This window comes from Budorcas taxicolor, chromosome 9, assembly GCF_023091745.1.
Source record: "Budorcas taxicolor isolate Tak-1 chromosome 9, Takin1.1, whole genome shotgun sequence".
Classification (NCBI taxonomy): domain Eukaryota; kingdom Metazoa; phylum Chordata; class Mammalia; order Artiodactyla; family Bovidae; genus Budorcas; species Budorcas taxicolor.
Window position 1 is genome coordinate 89981587 of NC_068918.1, and position 16825 is coordinate 89998411.

Sequence of the window (16825 nt, forward strand, 5' to 3'; positions counted from 1 at the left end):
GTGTTTTAAAATACAGCTTTTTTCCCCTCTGCACTGAGGTGAATCCAATACAATAATTTCAGTCAGGACTTAACAACTGATGGCATTCTCCCAGGATACATAAATGTTTTTTAAAGGCTATAACCAATAGGCTATTTAAAAAAAAAAGAAAGAAAGAAAGAGAGTTCCAGAAAACCATCTACTTCTGCTTTATTGACTATGCCAAAGCCTTTGACTGTGTGGATCACAACAAACTGTGGAAAATTCTTCAAGAGATGGGAATTCCAGACCACCTGACCTGCCTCCTGAGAAATCTGTATGCAGGTCAGGAAGCAACAGTTAGAACTGGACATGGAACAATAGACTGGTTCCAAATGGGGAAAGGAGTACATCAAGGCTGTATATTGTCACCCTCCTTATTTAACTTATATGCAAAGTACATCATGTGAAATGCCACGCTGGATGAATCAAAAGCTGGAATCAAGATTGCTGGGAGAAATATCAATCACCTCAGATATGCAGATGACACCACCCTTATGGCAGAAAGTGAAGAAGAATTAAAGAGCCTCTTGATGAAAGTGAAAGAGGATAGTGAAAAAGCTGGCTTAAAACTCAACATTCAGAAAACTAAGATCATGGTATCCGGTCTCATCACTTCATGGCAAATAGATGGGGAAACAGTGAAAACAGTGACAGACTTCATTTCTTTGGGCTCCAAAATCACAGCAGCCATGAAATTCAAAGAAGAGACATCACTCTGCCAACAAAGGTCCGTCTGGTCAAGGCTATGGTTTTTCCAATAGTCATGTATGGATGTGAGAGTGGACTATAAAGAAAGCTGAACGCTGAAGAATTGACGCTTTTGAACTGTGGTGTTGGAGAAGAATCTGGAGAGTCCCTTGGACTGCAAGGGGATCAAAGCAGTCAATCCTAAAGGAAATCAGTCCTGAATATTCATTGGAAGGACTGATGTTGAAGCTTAAGCTCCAATACTTTGGCCACCTGATGGGAAGAACTGACTGTTTGGAAAAGCCCCTGATGCTGGGAAAGATTGAAGGCAGGAGGAGAAGGGGACAACAGAGGATGAGATGGCTGGATGGCATCACCAACTCAATGGATATGAGTTTGAACAAGCTCCGGGAGTTGGTGATGGACAGGGAGGCCTGGTGTGCTGTAGTCCATGGGGTCGCAAAGAGTCAGACCCGACTGAGCCACTGAACTGAACTGATAACAGATAGGAATTTTAAGAAATTAAATAGACTTGTGAGGAGTGTGTTTTCAGTCAAGGGAGCTCTGCTTGGAGACCCTGAACTGACTGCAGGCAGGCCACGGCCTTCTGTGGTGGTTGCACAGACAGTCGGCTCTCCTGTTTCTGGTCAAGCTGTGACTCAGATGCTAATCTGAGTCTCAACTGGGTGGTGACTGTGGGAGGCCTCCTTGTGGGGTCTCCTCAGAGCCTCCAGCAGCTTGAAGGATGGGCCTTATGGGTTTGGGCCACATACCACCAAGAGGGGTAATGATTCTGTATCTATTTATGCATAAATTAATGAAATTTGGGTGTGTTTAATTTTTTTGATCAAAGCCATGCAACAATCATTTTGAAACATTTCCTGAATATTCACACTGCTTTCCTGAGTTTTATACAAAATGCCCTTCTGAAATACTTTCTAAGCAATGCATTCCCCCTTCCCCCCAGAGGCAATCTGAAACACTTTTGTGACCCTTTCACTAAATTTTTCTTTAAAACCTAGATCTAGTTCCTTTAAACTTAGATATAGTCAGGTGCCTATGCCTTCAGAAAAGAAATAAGTGACTATGAAATAATGCTGAGCTGATACAATTCCCTGTCTTTGCATCGGATGAAAGATTGTTAACAATTTCTCTGTGAACAGTGTTTGTCTTCATTTTTAATGATGAAACTGATTTTAAAGACACCCTGGTTGTAAGCTAAGCTAAGCATATGTAATGCTTAGATCATAACAACAGTTACATAAATAGACCACGGTCAATTATTATGTGGACTTTCAATAACCAAGAATCAAGTAATCAGATTTTTTTTTTTTTGTATGGGAGCTAGGAAACCATGTTCTGCATCTCACTCTAAATGTGAAGTAAACAGATAGGCATCCACAATTAACAACTCCTTTTCAGTCTATCACGCCAGTGTGTAGTGGAGTCTTCCCTGCGTGGAAAGGGAAGTTGGAGACTCACACTGGGCTCTCTGTCCCTTCCCCTGGAGCTGCAGCGAGGCTGTGGAGGCCGAGACACGATTCCTCAGCCTTCTTTACACCCTCTGAAGATAACTGATGAGAGCCAGGTCCAGCACGCCTCAAATTCATCACAAAGTTTCAAGGACAACAAACACGACCTTGCTCTTTTTATATATTACGACTTACAAATAAATACCAGGTGAGGGCTAATGTTTTTTACAAAAGAAAAAAAAAAAAAGTACACTTTTAAACCTAACACCTGAGGCACAAACATTCAAGATGGTTACAGAGCCAGCAGTTGGTGCCAGCAGGGTCTTGACCCTCTGCTCTGGTATTCTGTGTTCACAGGAGGACAGAACAGATGATTAAAGGTTGGAAAGATGGCTGTTCCTGGCAGTGTGGTATGAAGGCCATTAATACGTCTGCATTTCAGCTCCAGTGTGCCCATACATTATTCTATCTATTAAAATATCAGAAAGATTCCCTATAATTAAAGATGACTTAGAGTCTAAGCCATAACTAGATGTAATTTCATGCAAACACATTTAGGGTGAATTCATTTTAAAGTAGAATTTAGCTAGTCTAATGAAAACATTATCTACTGGGCACTGAAAAAAAAAAAAAAAGAGACATTCTATATGGTCAATGCAATATAAACCCTGACAACCTTCTTATGCATTCATACTCAATTCGTCTGTACTGAAGGAATGTGTACAGAGCACTGCCTAAAAGAAAATGTTGGCCAGTTCTTTGTTTTCCAATAAAAGATTTATTTCCAATATGGAAACGTTGTCCTTAATTTTCTTCATCAGTGGGAATGGCCGGGCAGCCCGCCCTCATTTTTCAATCATGTTTTATTTCACATTTGTACCGACTGGACACCACAGTTACATTTGCAACTCCTGAAAGCAAAGATGAAACTTTGTTCCTGCTTTTGTGTTGAGCTGAACAATCTATTTCTCTCGTGGCAACAGATTTTAAATCTCTCTTCCTCCCCCCTCCCTTTTCTTCCTTTTCATGGGAACTGTTTGGTGAGCGCCGACAAAGCGCTGTGTGTGTGTGTTTTTCCCCCTTTGCCTGGTTTCTGTGTCGGTGTGTGCAGGCACGCATTCATTAACGTAATTCCTCAACAGCCAACAAGAGCGCATCATAAACCCGGGAGAAAAAAGCCTCATAAATATTTAGATGCTCCTTCTACCTTCCAAACGAGAGTGAAAAAGCGTCTTTAGCGAGGAGTTGGTCTGGGTTAATCTGCATGTGAATCAAGAAGAGGGACAAAAGGATGAAAAGGTGATGGAAACTCGAATACAAACCCTCTGGTCTCCAGGGGGTCATTCATCTTGTTCACGTCGATACCCTAGCGAGGCTTGGCTTTTTTCTGCGCATGAGCAAACAGAGCGGCTTCCAAAGACAGCTGGCGCAGGGTGTGTGTGCTTTGTTCTGTCTTGTAGTTTTCTAAGCCACGAAATTGCTGGACACTTTATATTTGATTTCTTCATTCTTCTTCGTCGCTGCTATACATAGGAACGATGCCTCTCTCTTTAGTGATGTATGCAAATATACGAGGCAAGAAGTATGCACAAGATTTTTCTGTGTGGCAAAATATACGTGAAGTTTACCATTGTAACATTTTTTTTTTTTAATGTGTACAATCCAATGGCATTGACCACAATCACAGCGTTGTGTAACCGCCACCGCTGTCTATTTCTGGAACTTTTTCATCACCTCAAACAGAAGTTCTGTACACATTAAACAACTCCAGACTCTCCCCTCCCCCAACATGAACAGCATTTTTTTTTTTTTTTTCCTCTCTTAAACTCTGTCTCTAAAGTCCCCATATAGAGTTAGAACTCCTGGCACTCGATTTGGAAGGGACTTGGGTGTGCAAAGCACGGAAGAATGGAAGATAAAGAAGTGACATAAAGCTGGAAAAGTCTTTTCCCTTAAGTGTGATTTCCCTGAGCGAATGAGCTCAAAGCTTGGGAAGGAATATGGGGAAAGAAAAGTTGGGTGCCAAATGGCCTGTCGCTTTCACCAGAATGAAAGAGAATGATAGTGGAAAGTTAGCAGCTTCTGAAAACGCTCCATTTATTTTTCTAAGAAATTGGTTTAAGTAAAATTTTCAAAACAAAATTCAAAGAGAAAACCTTGTACTACCTGATATTATTTGAGACAAAAAACTGGATTTTATATTTTATAGAATTACTCCACCAAATATTGGGGGGCACACTACACTTGACTGAAAACTGAAGTGAAGGCCAGGAAGATAACCAGCTGTAAAAGATTCAATTAATTTATGTTGTTATTTCTCATTTTGCAAATCTCTGGAAAAGAACTGAAAAAGAACACACACATACGAATTCTTCGTGTGTGTATATATGTATATATAAACTGAATCACTTTTCTGTACACCTGAAACTAACAGAAAATTGTCAACCAACTAAACTTAATTTTTTTAAAAAAAATGTGGGCAGTCCGATTGAGTTTGTTTTAATGGCATTTTGTTTCTGTAGAACCTAGAGACAGTCTCCCTAAGAATGAGTATGAACTGAGACCACATGAAAGAGACTAATATTCTTCTTTCCTCAGTGGAAGTCATGCTTGTTACTATCACTAATTATTTAAGGAATTTTAATATTTTATATAATGTGAAGATAGGATTATCAAGAGGATTTTCGAGGCCAATGTGGGTGGGGGTGGTTGGAGAGAACTTGCAGAGTCAGAGGACCCAGGGAACTAGCGGAAGGGGTAACGATGGTAAATTGGGAACTTGCAGTCATTACTATTATTTAATGGCGGAGGGTGGGGGGGAAACCAGTTTCTAATTAGCTTAACCAAAAAGGCTCACTGATCAACGTAACTGGGAGACACGAGTCAGACAAAAACAAAGGCGGGAGCTCAAAGGGTGTAAGGAAGCGTTCTGCCATATTGGCGTGCTCTCCATGTGGGCATCTTTTTTTGATGAGCTCTTTCCATGCAGCAGTTACTACCGTGGCCACTACTTCCCTAAAATATCCTTTCCCACAACCACCAAGAAGTCCTGTTTTCCTGATGCTTCCGGTGGGCATGGTGGTGATGATTGATTAGCCTGCCTTGGGTCCAGTGGTTCTGTGGGAAAGGTGGGGGTCCTGTGTGCCCTGCTGAGAGTGACAGAGGTATTAGGCCACACCAAAATCACATGCATTTCCCACTCTATGAGGGGGTCTTCACGGAAAGGCGGAGAGGGGGAGAGGAAATATGCTGAGTAGACAGCTATCGCTCCAACAGTTCACTACAAAATCGATCCTTCATTCAGCTCAGTATTCATGAGCTGTATTGGTAAGGACGAGCTGGGATGCTAGCCAAATGCATATTAATTTAACTACAATAAAAATGTCTCCTTTCTAGGTAACAGAATTGTGCAGGTGAAGAGGTCTGTTGAAAGGGCCCTTCTCCAGGCAGTGCTTTTGGGACGCATACCTTCAAGTGTCCATCTACAGGCCCCAGACGATGGTGGAGGACACCCCTCAGCTCATATTCTAGAGATGTGAACTCAGTCATGTGGCCCATATGTAACTTCAAGAGTGGTGGAAGTGTAGATGAGCTGCGTGCCCAGGAAGAAGAGGAAATCATTTTGATGAACCGCTACTGATCTCTGCCTCATCAGTCACCACTGTCCTACACATGGGCTGCAAACCAGAGACACGTGTAGTGGCCTAATCCAGGCAGTTACTTAGTTCTTACTCTGTGCCAGGGGTTGTTTCAGGGGCTTTGCATGTATCAACTCACACCATCCCCCTCATCAGCCTGAGATGAAGAAGCAGTGGCACTAGGGAGGTTACCAACTTGCTCAAGGTCGCAAAACAAGCAACTGTTGGAACCAGGATTTGATACAAAACAGGTTAACGACACAGGTGATGTTTGTAAAAGCTGTGCAGGGAAACAGTGGTAGTCCTGAGGCTCCAGAAGGCTCTTTCCTACTGAGTCCACAGGACCGCTGTGGGGGCCTGGATCCCTTTTTTTAATCAGAGCACTTGTTGAACCAGCCAAGTTCACACCAGGGTGGGATGAACTGTCAAGGCCGCCTGCACAGGTCACCTTCCCAAGGGACCACCTTTCCACCAGGATCTGCGCACCCTTTCTCTGTCCCGGGCCTCAGGCTGAGTTAGTCGCTCCCTGCTCCACATCCGGAAGGACTTCAATCGTAATCCCGCCAAAAGCCCATTTGCTCTGTAACGGTTTACTCCTCCTTTTCGCCGCCATGTAAATTTCTTGAATGCAGAGACAATGACTCACTTTGTCTCATCGACGATGCGTCGTATCAATGCATGAAACAGAGAAACGTTTAATAGTGGTAACTGGATGTTGACAATAATTCTAATAGCCAAGATGTATTGAGAGACGCTTTCTTCCCAGCATGGCCGAAGCCTCCATCATCATTGTCTTCCTTTATCTTCGCAGTAACACTCTGAAAAGTGAAAGTGAAGTCGCTCAGCCGTGTCCGACTCTTTGTGACCCATGGACTGTAGCCTACCACACTCCTCCGTCCATGGGATTTTCCAGGCAAGAGTACTGGAGTGGGTTGCCATTTCCTTCTCCAGAGGATCTTCCCAACCCAGGGATCGAACCTGGGTATCCTGCATTGTAAGCAGACGTTTTACTGTTTGAGCCACCAGGGAAGTCCTAACACTCTGAAGGGGGTATTGTCAGGGTCTTCCTTTTGTAGCCGAGGAGAATGAGCATCGCTGAGCTCATGAGGTCTGCCCGGCATCACAGCAGAGCTGGAGGTTGTCATCACAGCATCACCCTGCTGGGCCAGCTTCGGTCATGGAGATGCCCTAGAGAAGCAGGGAAGCAAGTGCAAGGTCAGTGAAGAGGGTCCACCGGGTAGTCTGGGGTTTCTGTGTGTGTGTAGGTGGGGCGGTAAGCCTAGATCCCCATGGCCTCCACCAAGAGGGGCTCCGTTAGGCAGACTGAAAGTCAGAACCAGCAGCTTCAAGCCCAGGAGAGAAGCCTTGGAGGGGAAGGAAGACAGGAGACGGTGTGCCTTTGTTGGGGGGTCAGAGAGTGGGCCTGGACTCCTCAAGTGCTAGGGCAGCACCCCCATAATGAGAAGGTGTCCTGGGGACCGCCCCTCTGGGAGAGATTAATAAGCACGTTCCGGAAGTCTCGGAAATGGTTGACCCAGGTCTTCATTGAAATGTAAATGAGGTCAGGCTCTGATCTCCTGGTGGACTTTCCTGAGAGTCTCTTCCAACCTTGTAATTTTCCCCTGTTTGTAATTTTTACGATGACCTTTCTGTAATGAAGACTCCTTCGTGCTTTTCCTAATTGGTGTTTGTTTTGGAGGCCGCGGGCCCGAGGGGAGGTTGAGGGCTGTGCTGTTCTCTGTGGGCCCCCGGGAGGACGGCCGGAGCTGGTGGAGAAGCAGGGAGGAGCTGGACAGGAGAAGTGAGTTGCCTCGATTCCAGGGGCTGACTGGGAGTAGACAAGGGGACAGGTGGGGCTGAGGGGCCAGCTGGGGACACAGGGGATGGGGTGTGGGGGGAGCTGGTGCTCTTCGGTCACTTCTAGGACTCACTTCTCAGACCCAGGACTCATCCGTATCACAGCGGATTTCACGTCGGTATCAGGCAGGAGCCAGAGCATGCACTTACCTCTTCATTACAAGTGCAGTTGACAGTAAATTAGGAGGGAAAGACACAAGCTTTGCAAATCTCCTTTGAAAGGATTTGGGGATCAGAGACACCGGACAGCTGAAATCACCTGAGGCTTAGCGTCACAAAGCGGGGAGTTCTGTTCTGTTTGCAGAGGCGGGGACAGGGGGGCACTGTTCCACGGGAACTGCTGGACCCTGGATGCTTCTGGCTGCTATGCAGATGAGGCCCAGGCAAAACCAATGATGAGGTTTAATTAGCACGAAGATCTTCCTTTGGACGCTTAGGAGGGAGAACATATAGTGAATGACAGCATTTTTCTTGTTTAGTCTTATGAGGTTGATCACCAATTTAATAACTAGATTCCAATAAGAAATGACAGGTCTGAGGACCCTTTTATTTTTATCTTTTCAGAAATGCTTTCTAATATGTTGCTATCGTTAACCAGGACCTTTTCCTCAACAGTGTAGATCTCACCAACATTTTCAGTAACAGCACAGAATCTTAAAGCCTTCTGAGCCACCTCCAACCAACCTGAACTTGAAGGTCTATGGGAAGACCACAGCCACTGGGGCACTCTGGGATTGAGAGTCGGATGGGCTGAAGACTGGGCCAGCAGGCAAGGACTGGTAGTTTTGTGTTTAGAACTTGAAAAATAAAACTGCTGTTCAGCTCATTTCCTGGCAGATTCGCCTTCTGGAAGTTGTTTCCTCGGTTTCTTTTCTTTCTCGTGCAAGTGCCCTTTCCTGCCTTTATAGAATGACGTCGTTAATGATTGCTGCACAAAGTTGAGACTCCTGAAGACGGTTCAAATGAAGGATCAATGACAAATCTTCCACTAAGGATTTTTTTTTTTAAAGCTATATTTGTTGGAAACCCAGCAGAGCTTCCCATCTAGAAAATGCAATGATAGACACTGAGAACAAAGTTATGGGATGCACACATCAGGGGGCCAACGTGCATAACTTAAGTCACGAACAGACGATTCTATGACATCGTACCAACAAGTTTCACAATTAAAGTAACTCATGGCACCTCTGAGACCGTGTAGACAGGCAGCTGGGGTGATAGGAAGTGACCCTCTGACCAAGATGACAGAGAAAACAAGAGAAGGCACAGGCAGAAAGGCAAGATCTTGAACTTGAGACTGAATGGGGCAGGGGACCCACTGGAGAGAGGGTCTCTGAGCACTGAGCCCAGATCTGTGTCATCTGCAGGACAGCTCATTGATGTGGTCGAGATTTTGCCTTGGGAAAGTCTGGTCTGAAAATAGGAGACTTAAGTTTTTTGCTGTGATCTATAGCTTGACCCTCGCTTAGTGCATAGTTGTTGTATACTAGTTACAATAAGCCAGTTTTATAAAACTAGATATCCAGAGGAAAATCCTTATCAAGCCCTTATAACGGCAGGGATCCAGTTATAGCTCAGACTGACTCACACCCCCTAGGAATCTATTGATAGTAACTCTGGCCCTCCTGCTAATAAGAAAACATGAGATGCAAATGTAAATTTTGTTCAGCATTAGTATTACAAGGGGCATGCAATTCACTGTGAAGCCAGACTCACAGTTACAACATTGTCTGTCTGAAAGATTCTTTTTTCAGCCACCTTGATTCATGTGTCCTGGCCTTCACTCTGAAATGATGCGCTGAAACCATTTGGCTACATTTGGCTACCCTGAAAACCTCTTAAGAGAAAGTGTTCGCTCCACTGGTAAACTGCTTGGAGGCAACACACACAGCCTGGGGCTGGGAGAAGGTGACCGATCCATGGGACGCTCCAGGCAAGAATACTGGAGCTGGTTGCCATGCCCTTCTCCAGGGGATCTTCCCGACCCAAGGATCGAACCCAGGCCTCCTGCATTGCAGGCAGCTTCTTTCCTCTCTGAGCCACCAGGGAAGCCCTACAGATCCCAGGGCAGTGGGCATCCTGGTCTCAGAGATCTAGTCTGGCTGACGCTGAGGCTCCTGGAGATTCACTTGCAGAGGTCAAGTTCACCTCCGGGAACCCAGCGCTGCCACGGTCTTCCAGCTGCTTCACGTGTGATTGAACAGCCTGGCTTGCAGGGGCCACCTGTGAGTGTTTGCCTCCTCCCACCCTACTTGGCGATTTTAAGTTCCTCAAAACATGAACTTTTTTTTTTCCCTTGATGTCTGATTTAAATAATGAGGGTGGTATTCATTGCTTTGCTTAGCGATGTCTGCTGGGACATAAGGAAGCATGGTTTTGCTTAGAGGGCCGGTGGGGCAGACGCCCCTACTCCTTCACTCAGCTGTGCCTGCTGGTTCGAGCCGCCCATGCTGGGCCCCGGAGAAAGCCCCTGACCTGGCCCCGTGCAGCCCAACAGTTGCCCAGACCTCACATTTTAAGCCCTGGGCTGGCTCTCAACTGTCAGTGGAATGGAGGTTGCTGCAGGTACCGTGGGAGCCAGAAGGCAGGATCTTCCCAGGTCCCTCCTCTAACTCCAGCCTGGGGGCGGGGGACTCGAGACAGGGTGGGAGGGGACAGTGCCTCCTCTCCCCCATCTGCCCCACTGCTGCAGAGCTGTTTCTACCAGGTCTGGGAGAGCATGGAGGCCCTGGGCCAGCTCTGGATCTCCCGGGTTGCAGCTGACAACCCAGCCAGCCGGGGATCAAGGCTCCTTTTCATCAGGTTATTGTCCTTTTGCTTCCTAGTGTCAGCAGTCCTGGGAACAGGAAACGGTTTTGTGCAATGGGAAGTGACAGGAAACTGATGACTAACTACTTTTGAGCTTTGCAGATACAGTTTCAACGTACACAGAGATACTGACACACATTCCGAGACACATGTGCATGGATAAATAAGAGCTAAATCTAGACCTTACTCTGGTCAGTTTTTAAGGCAGTGCTGTTTATTGACAGCTTCCTGTGCTCTTGGGACTCTGCTAGGCCCTCCAGTCCTTCACAGAATCCTGACAACCTCCTCGGGTTCCACGGTCAGCTTTTACAGAGGAGAAGAGAGTCCGAGGCAGCTGATGTACTTGCTGGTAAGTGCCAGGACGTTCTCGGCTCCTGGGCTAGACGCCTGTCCTCAGCTGCCTCCTCTAAGGGCTGGCAAACTTCAGGCTGAATGTTCTGGGGCATGTTGCACTGCATGGGGGTGAAAGAATTCCTCCAAATCATCCATGAGAAGAGCGTTCCCATGGCTTGGCAGGTCACTCCGTGGCTGGGCAAGGTATTATGATTTCATATGTTCACTGTGCAGAAGGAAGTACTTCTCAGGTCCCCACTGGCATCGTCTTGAGTCTAGAGATGAAAGGCCTCTGTACCCCCACCAGGCCCCGAGCTTGCAGCCCGGATAGGGAGATGGCCAGCTCCTCCCATTCTGCTTGGTGTCTGCTCTGAAGCTCCAGCTGAATGGCCAGGCCCTGGTGATTAAGTGAAAGCATGCCTTCCTGAAATCAGGCCTCACACAGGCTGAAATGCAGAGGCCTGGTCAGCTGCTGGGGAGGAGAAAGTCAAGTCCGGCCATCGGTCCCTAGAGGTCAAAGAGCCTGGTGTAGGGAAGGACCTGGGGCTTCTGCTCACCAGCAGCCAGGCGGCTGGTCCCCAGGGTGGGTGGTGGATTACCGCTGGCCTATCTGCTGATGGGACAGCTTAGGAGAGCGCCTCTGAACCCCGTGAACCCGAGTCTTTCTTCCCTTTCCTCATTTCACAATTTAACAGTTTCGTGTTCTCGATTCCCTCCTTATATTCTCTCTGCTTTCCTGATAGCATTACCTGGATGGGGAGATGACGGTAGCCCCGCCCACTGTGTGCTACCAAGCCAGCAGGCAACTTCCTGCTCCGACTTCATTCCAGACGACGCTAGAAATACAGGGCACTGGTTTTAGAACTGCGGGCACAAAATGCGTTACTCATTTCACCACGGTATGTTTTATTTCCATCTAGAAATGATGCCTACTGCCAATGGATATGAAGAAAATTTCATTGTAATTAATGCCAGTTATTCAAGTTGGTGGCCCTTGAAGATCTATAAAAGGCAGCTGAGACACAGTTTTACACGTGGATTTGAATAGAGTATTTAGGAAGCAGTAAATGCTGTCATCATCAGCCTGACTTTGGACAGTTCAGCCAGGGTATGTGAATGGCCCTATAGGGCTGGGGAGAAAGCCAGGCAGCTGTACTTCTTTGGTGGGAAATATAAAGAGTTCACCATAAAGAGGATGAGTCATCATTTTTCAGCTCTGGAAACCTGTTTCTGAAAGCATTATTTGGTGAAAAGTAGAAAATAAGACTGAAGACTTTGGTATTTCATTGTAACCCAGTAAATATGATTTCTAGAAATCTTCTAATTTTGGATATGTGCTCAAAGAACTTATGCATATTTTAGGAAAAAATCTTTGCATTTTAGGTGCAGTTAGTAGAAACTAGCAAACTCAAGCTTAATGGACGTGAAGACGTGAAGCAAACAACCTTCCGACATGTAAATAAGCTGACACTAACAGAGATAATATTGAAAATGTCTTTAACAACTGGTATGGCAGGTGCACAGATGAGCTGAGAGCCTGCTGGCCAGGTGGGAGTAGGGTGCCAGGTGTCAGGATCAGGGGATTCTTGGGGGTTCTGGGAGAAGGGCTCAGTCTTATGGCTAAGAGCTCAGAGCAGTAACTACACTCTAGGGGGTGCTGAATATCAGTGTTGTTAATAATTACTTTTTTTAGTGTATTAAATTTTTTGTGAATAATTGCTATTAATTTTATATCTAAATAAAGTTAAAGTGTCTCTGATAAAATATCATTGCTATACAAGTACTTCAATATTAAATCAAGAGGTACCACAGATTCAGGGGACCGTGGATGCTATGGGCCCACTGTCCCAAGTAGTCTGTTTCTTGCGGACTGAGACCATCTCACACTCTAGGAACCATTGCATCACATTGCAAAAGCTCTTCCCACAGTGGCAGACACTGTGGCCCCTCCCTGTACTTCTGTTTCCTTGGTCACCAAGGGCAAGGATTTTCAGATGCTACTGTTTACTTAGGTAATTATTCTGGGGTGTGAGGAGATTAACAGCTGCTTGCCTTCTCTGGAGCTCAAATATGTCTGTGTTTCTTTTTGTTTGTTTGTTTTATTTATTCAAACAAATAATTATTGAAAGGAGATTACTTGTAAAGCATTTAAAAAGCAGAAAGAGCAACAGGCCTTGAAGTCTACCCTCTAGGAATTTTTACGTTCTCCTAGTATAGGTTTTCCACTAGAAACCCTAGATGCAATTGTTTAGTGTTCTGCTTTTATTAAGTTGTAATATGATTTAAAAAAAGGAGAAGATTTGGTTTTAACCCTTTGGAAATTATAAAAATAAGGCTGTCAGTCAAATGCATTATATTGTTTAAGGGAAACAAAAATTCATACATATAATTTTATTTCAACGAGGAGTACAAAATTGGATAGCTAAGATTTTAAAATACATTTCTTTTTAAAAAAAATACATTTCTTATTGCTATTGCAAGACTACCCATCTGTACATGGGGTTATCCTAGGCACAGAAATTAAATTACAACAAAGTACTTGTGGATGTGGATGAAAACACCTTATACAGAGTCACAGGATTTCAGAACCTCTAAAGACTTCCAAGATCACTCAGTTCAACTCTCAGGGACTGAGCTTCTCCTTCAGTGCCACACAGCTCCTTCGGCTACAACTGATAAAGCCTTTTTATACCCAGCCCAGCATTCCTTTCTCTATGTGACACCAGCAGTATTTCAATTAGACAGAAGAACTTGACATTTGAAAAGCTTGAGTATCACTATTGGTTAGAATACTGAAAAAAGACAGGCAGAGTTAGAAGATGACAGCACTTTAGCTATGAAAAGACAGACTGCTCAGGGCACCCAGATTTAAGTCGTAAGAGGGGGCAGCAGGGTGCTGGAGGAAGTCACCCGGGACTTGGAAGGTCTGGTTTGAACATTGTCCCCAGAATTGTCCCATAGTTGTGTGACGCATCATGTCATTTCGTTAACTCTCTGACCTGCTGGTTCTTCGCTATGAAGTAGGGGTAATACTCAGTTCAGAGCTGCTATGGACTCAGCGAGGTAGTAACTGAAGTGCTTGGGACTCCCTAGGGATTCAGTAAACAGCAGCCCTCTGTCTCCCTGGTCCCACTGGGAGCGTGGCTTAGAAAGTACAATACGGAAGAGAAAAACTGAAAACCAGAAAAACAGAACCATCTACCATCAGTTGAATTTCAGTAAAGGATAACGGCATTTGACTAAACGGCTGGGACGTTAGTAGGCACACTTCCCATGCTCCTAAAATGTTCACTCACATGAGCTATTTAAAACTTAATGCAGAGATTAGGAGTTACACAGTATCCGTTCAATATGTCAAAAAAATTTAACCACAGATTCATCCTGAAGGAAGGAGATCCTAAAGAACAACAACACATGAACCCGATCCAGGGAAACACTATGGAAATCGTTTTGCAATCACAAAACCTTGAATGTTGAAAAGGTGATCAAAACACAGCGAGCATTTAATTGACTACCATAGCCCTATAATTAACAGACAATTGTCTTTTTAGTTAGTGTCTGTCAAAATATGGAATGAAGTTTGGATTTCATGGCACAAGGGCCTGCATCTTGGCTGGGAATGGTTTTACCTCTAAAGTTTCCTTCAGGGTCAAATGAGTAGAAACCTGATACTACCAGCTAACATCTAACCCCAGCAGACGTTTAAACTCAGTGTTAGTATTACATCTTCCAGGATCCTGTTAGTGGTTTAAAAGGTGGCACAGTTAACATTAGACGGGAGTAGTGCCTTTTATTTTACAAATACTATATTTATGCTAGGAGATATAAATATACCTCACTGAAGGAATCCAAATCCACAGTACCATTTTATTGATTTCTTTTTTGTGTGTTAAAAACAATTCCCAAAGCTCTTCTCTAGGAACACACTAGCTTGTTCTTTATGGAAACTCCTATTGTAAAGTCTGTAAGTCTATACTTTCCCATTTTCAAAGTTTTTCTCTATGCCCTTCCTCAGTTCTGTTGCTCTTCCCCAAGCAAGACAGCAAACTCAGCTCCCCATGCTGCTGCTGCTGCTAAGTCGCTTCAGTCGTGTCCGACTCTGTGCAACCCCATAGACGGCAGCCCACCAGGCTCCCCCATCCCTGGGATTCTCCAGGCAAGAACACTGGAGTGGGTTGCCATTTCCTTCTCCAATGCATGAAAGTGAAAAGTGAAAGTGAAGTCGCTCAGCTGTACCCCACTGTTCGCGACCTCATGGACTATAGCCCACCAGGCTCCTCCATCCATGGGATTTTTCCAGGCAAGAGTATTGGAGTGGGGTGCCACCGCCTTCTCCGCCCCACGCAGACTCACTTAGGTACTCATTTCCATTTGTAAGGCACCGTGTCTTAAGCATCCGCTCTGTTTTGGTTAACTTTTCATATGTATGTGATATTGGCTCCCAGCTTAGTCTGTAAGCGCCTTAGGGTTAATGAGAGGTATTTAGCTATAACGGGGACTCAAATATTTGTTAAGATGTTCACGCTTAAAATGTGTCATTTTCAACCTTTTAAACAGCCGCTGATAAACCATCTCACAATTTAAAAGGATACTCACAAAATCTATTCAGGTGATAAACTTTACAAAGATATTGGGAAAAGTCCATTCCCTTTTGGGACACTCTAAGGATTAAGACTTAAAAACAGAACATTTAGGATAAAAAGCCGTCAGAGGCTGATGCTTAACGTAGAAGAAGCATTTTCCTTCCTGTGAGAACTCCATGGTGCTGATGAAAAAAAAATACTATAACTTTCTATTTTTAAACGTCAAGAATGGCAACAAATAACGCCAGTCAAATTTAAGAGAACAGAAAGTGTTATTTCCACTCATGGTTAATTACTGATAGATATGGGAACATTTTTAGTGTCAATATATTAGATGACATGGGCCTCCAGGGTAGCTCCAGACACTAAAGAATCTGCCTGGTTTCTCAGGTGGTGCTAGTGGTCAAGAACCCGGCTCCCAACGCAGGAGACGCAAGAGACGTGTGTTTGATCCCTGGGTCGGGAAGGTCCCCTTGAGAAGGAAATGGCAACCCATTCCAGTATCCTTGCTTGGAAAATTCCAGGGACAGAGGAGCCTGGTGGGCTATGGTCCATGGGGCTGCAAAGAGTGGGACACGACTCAGTGATTGAGCAATATTAGATGACATAATTTCTCACAGTGAAAAAAGTTTTATAAGGATCTTCAAATAGGAGCTCACTCATACATATATTGTAACTTTCTGTGTAACATACAAATATGTTGTATCTTATTATGAATATCAAAAAGATGTTTTTGTAATAATATAGTCTTTTCACCGGAGAAGGCAATGGCACCCTACTCCAGTACTCTTGCCTGGAAAATCCCATGGACGGAGGAGCCTGGTAGGCTGCAGTCCATGGGGTCGCTAAGAGTCGGACACGACTGAGCAACTTCACTTTCACTTTCATGCATTGGAGAAGGAAATGGCAACCCACTCCAGTGTTCTTGCCTGGAGAATCCCAGGGATGGGGGAGCCTGGTGGGCTGCCGTCTATGGGGTTGCACAGAGTCGGACACGACTGAATCGACTTAGCAGCAGCAGCAGCAGTCTTTTCCACATTAACTTTTAGCTTTTTAAGCTACTGCAAGGCAAGCAATGTATTTCAAGAATTTCTGTTCCTCACTGTACTTGTCATTTGTTGTGTAATTAATGGTATAATACGTACACATCAAATAAGTGCCAGGTAGGTAGGAGTTTGAGATAAAAGGAAGAGCTACTGTGGATACTGGTGGACAGTTGGGAGGCCTCACCCTGTCTGGACCCTGTTCTTCCCTGTATGGTCCAGCTACTTACTGCTCTAAAGCACTCTCTCTCTTCCGAAATCTGGCTATTCACACCCACCCCAGATGTTTGCTCTGTGGATTATAAGAAATAATGTAGTTAAGGGTTTTGCATAGATCCTGGTGCATAACAAGCACTTAATATTTTTTGTAACATATTTTTAAT

At 44.8% G+C, this 16825-nt stretch overlaps 1 protein-coding gene across 1 annotated transcript; it reads left to right on the plus strand.

The window, feature by feature from the left end:
* Positions 1-6585: 6585 nt before the first annotated feature.
* Positions 6586-12349, plus strand: LOC128053181 (uncharacterized). Its single transcript, XM_052645628.1, has 5 exons — positions 6586-6628; positions 7479-7619; positions 10708-10832; positions 11560-11715; positions 12200-12349. The coding sequence occupies exons 1-5, from the start codon at positions 6586-6588 to the stop codon at positions 12347-12349; spliced, it is 615 nt and encodes a 204-aa protein (XP_052501588.1).
* Positions 12350-16825: the final 4476 nt, after the last annotated feature.

Bases quoted from the DNA above. Each gene is read 5' to 3' on its own strand.
- LOC128053181 (XM_052645628.1), top strand. From the start codon at position 6,586: ATGGCCGAAGCCTCCATCATCATTGTCTTCCTTTATCTTCGCA. The intron at 6,629-7,478 runs GTAACACTCTGA...TCTGTAATGAAG, and splicing joins TGTCTTCCTTTATCTTCGCA to ACTCCTTCGTGCTTTTCCTA. The intron at 11,716-12,199 runs GTATGTTTTATT...TTTGCATTTTAG, and splicing joins GCGTTACTCATTTCACCACG to GTGCAGTTAGTAGAAACTAG.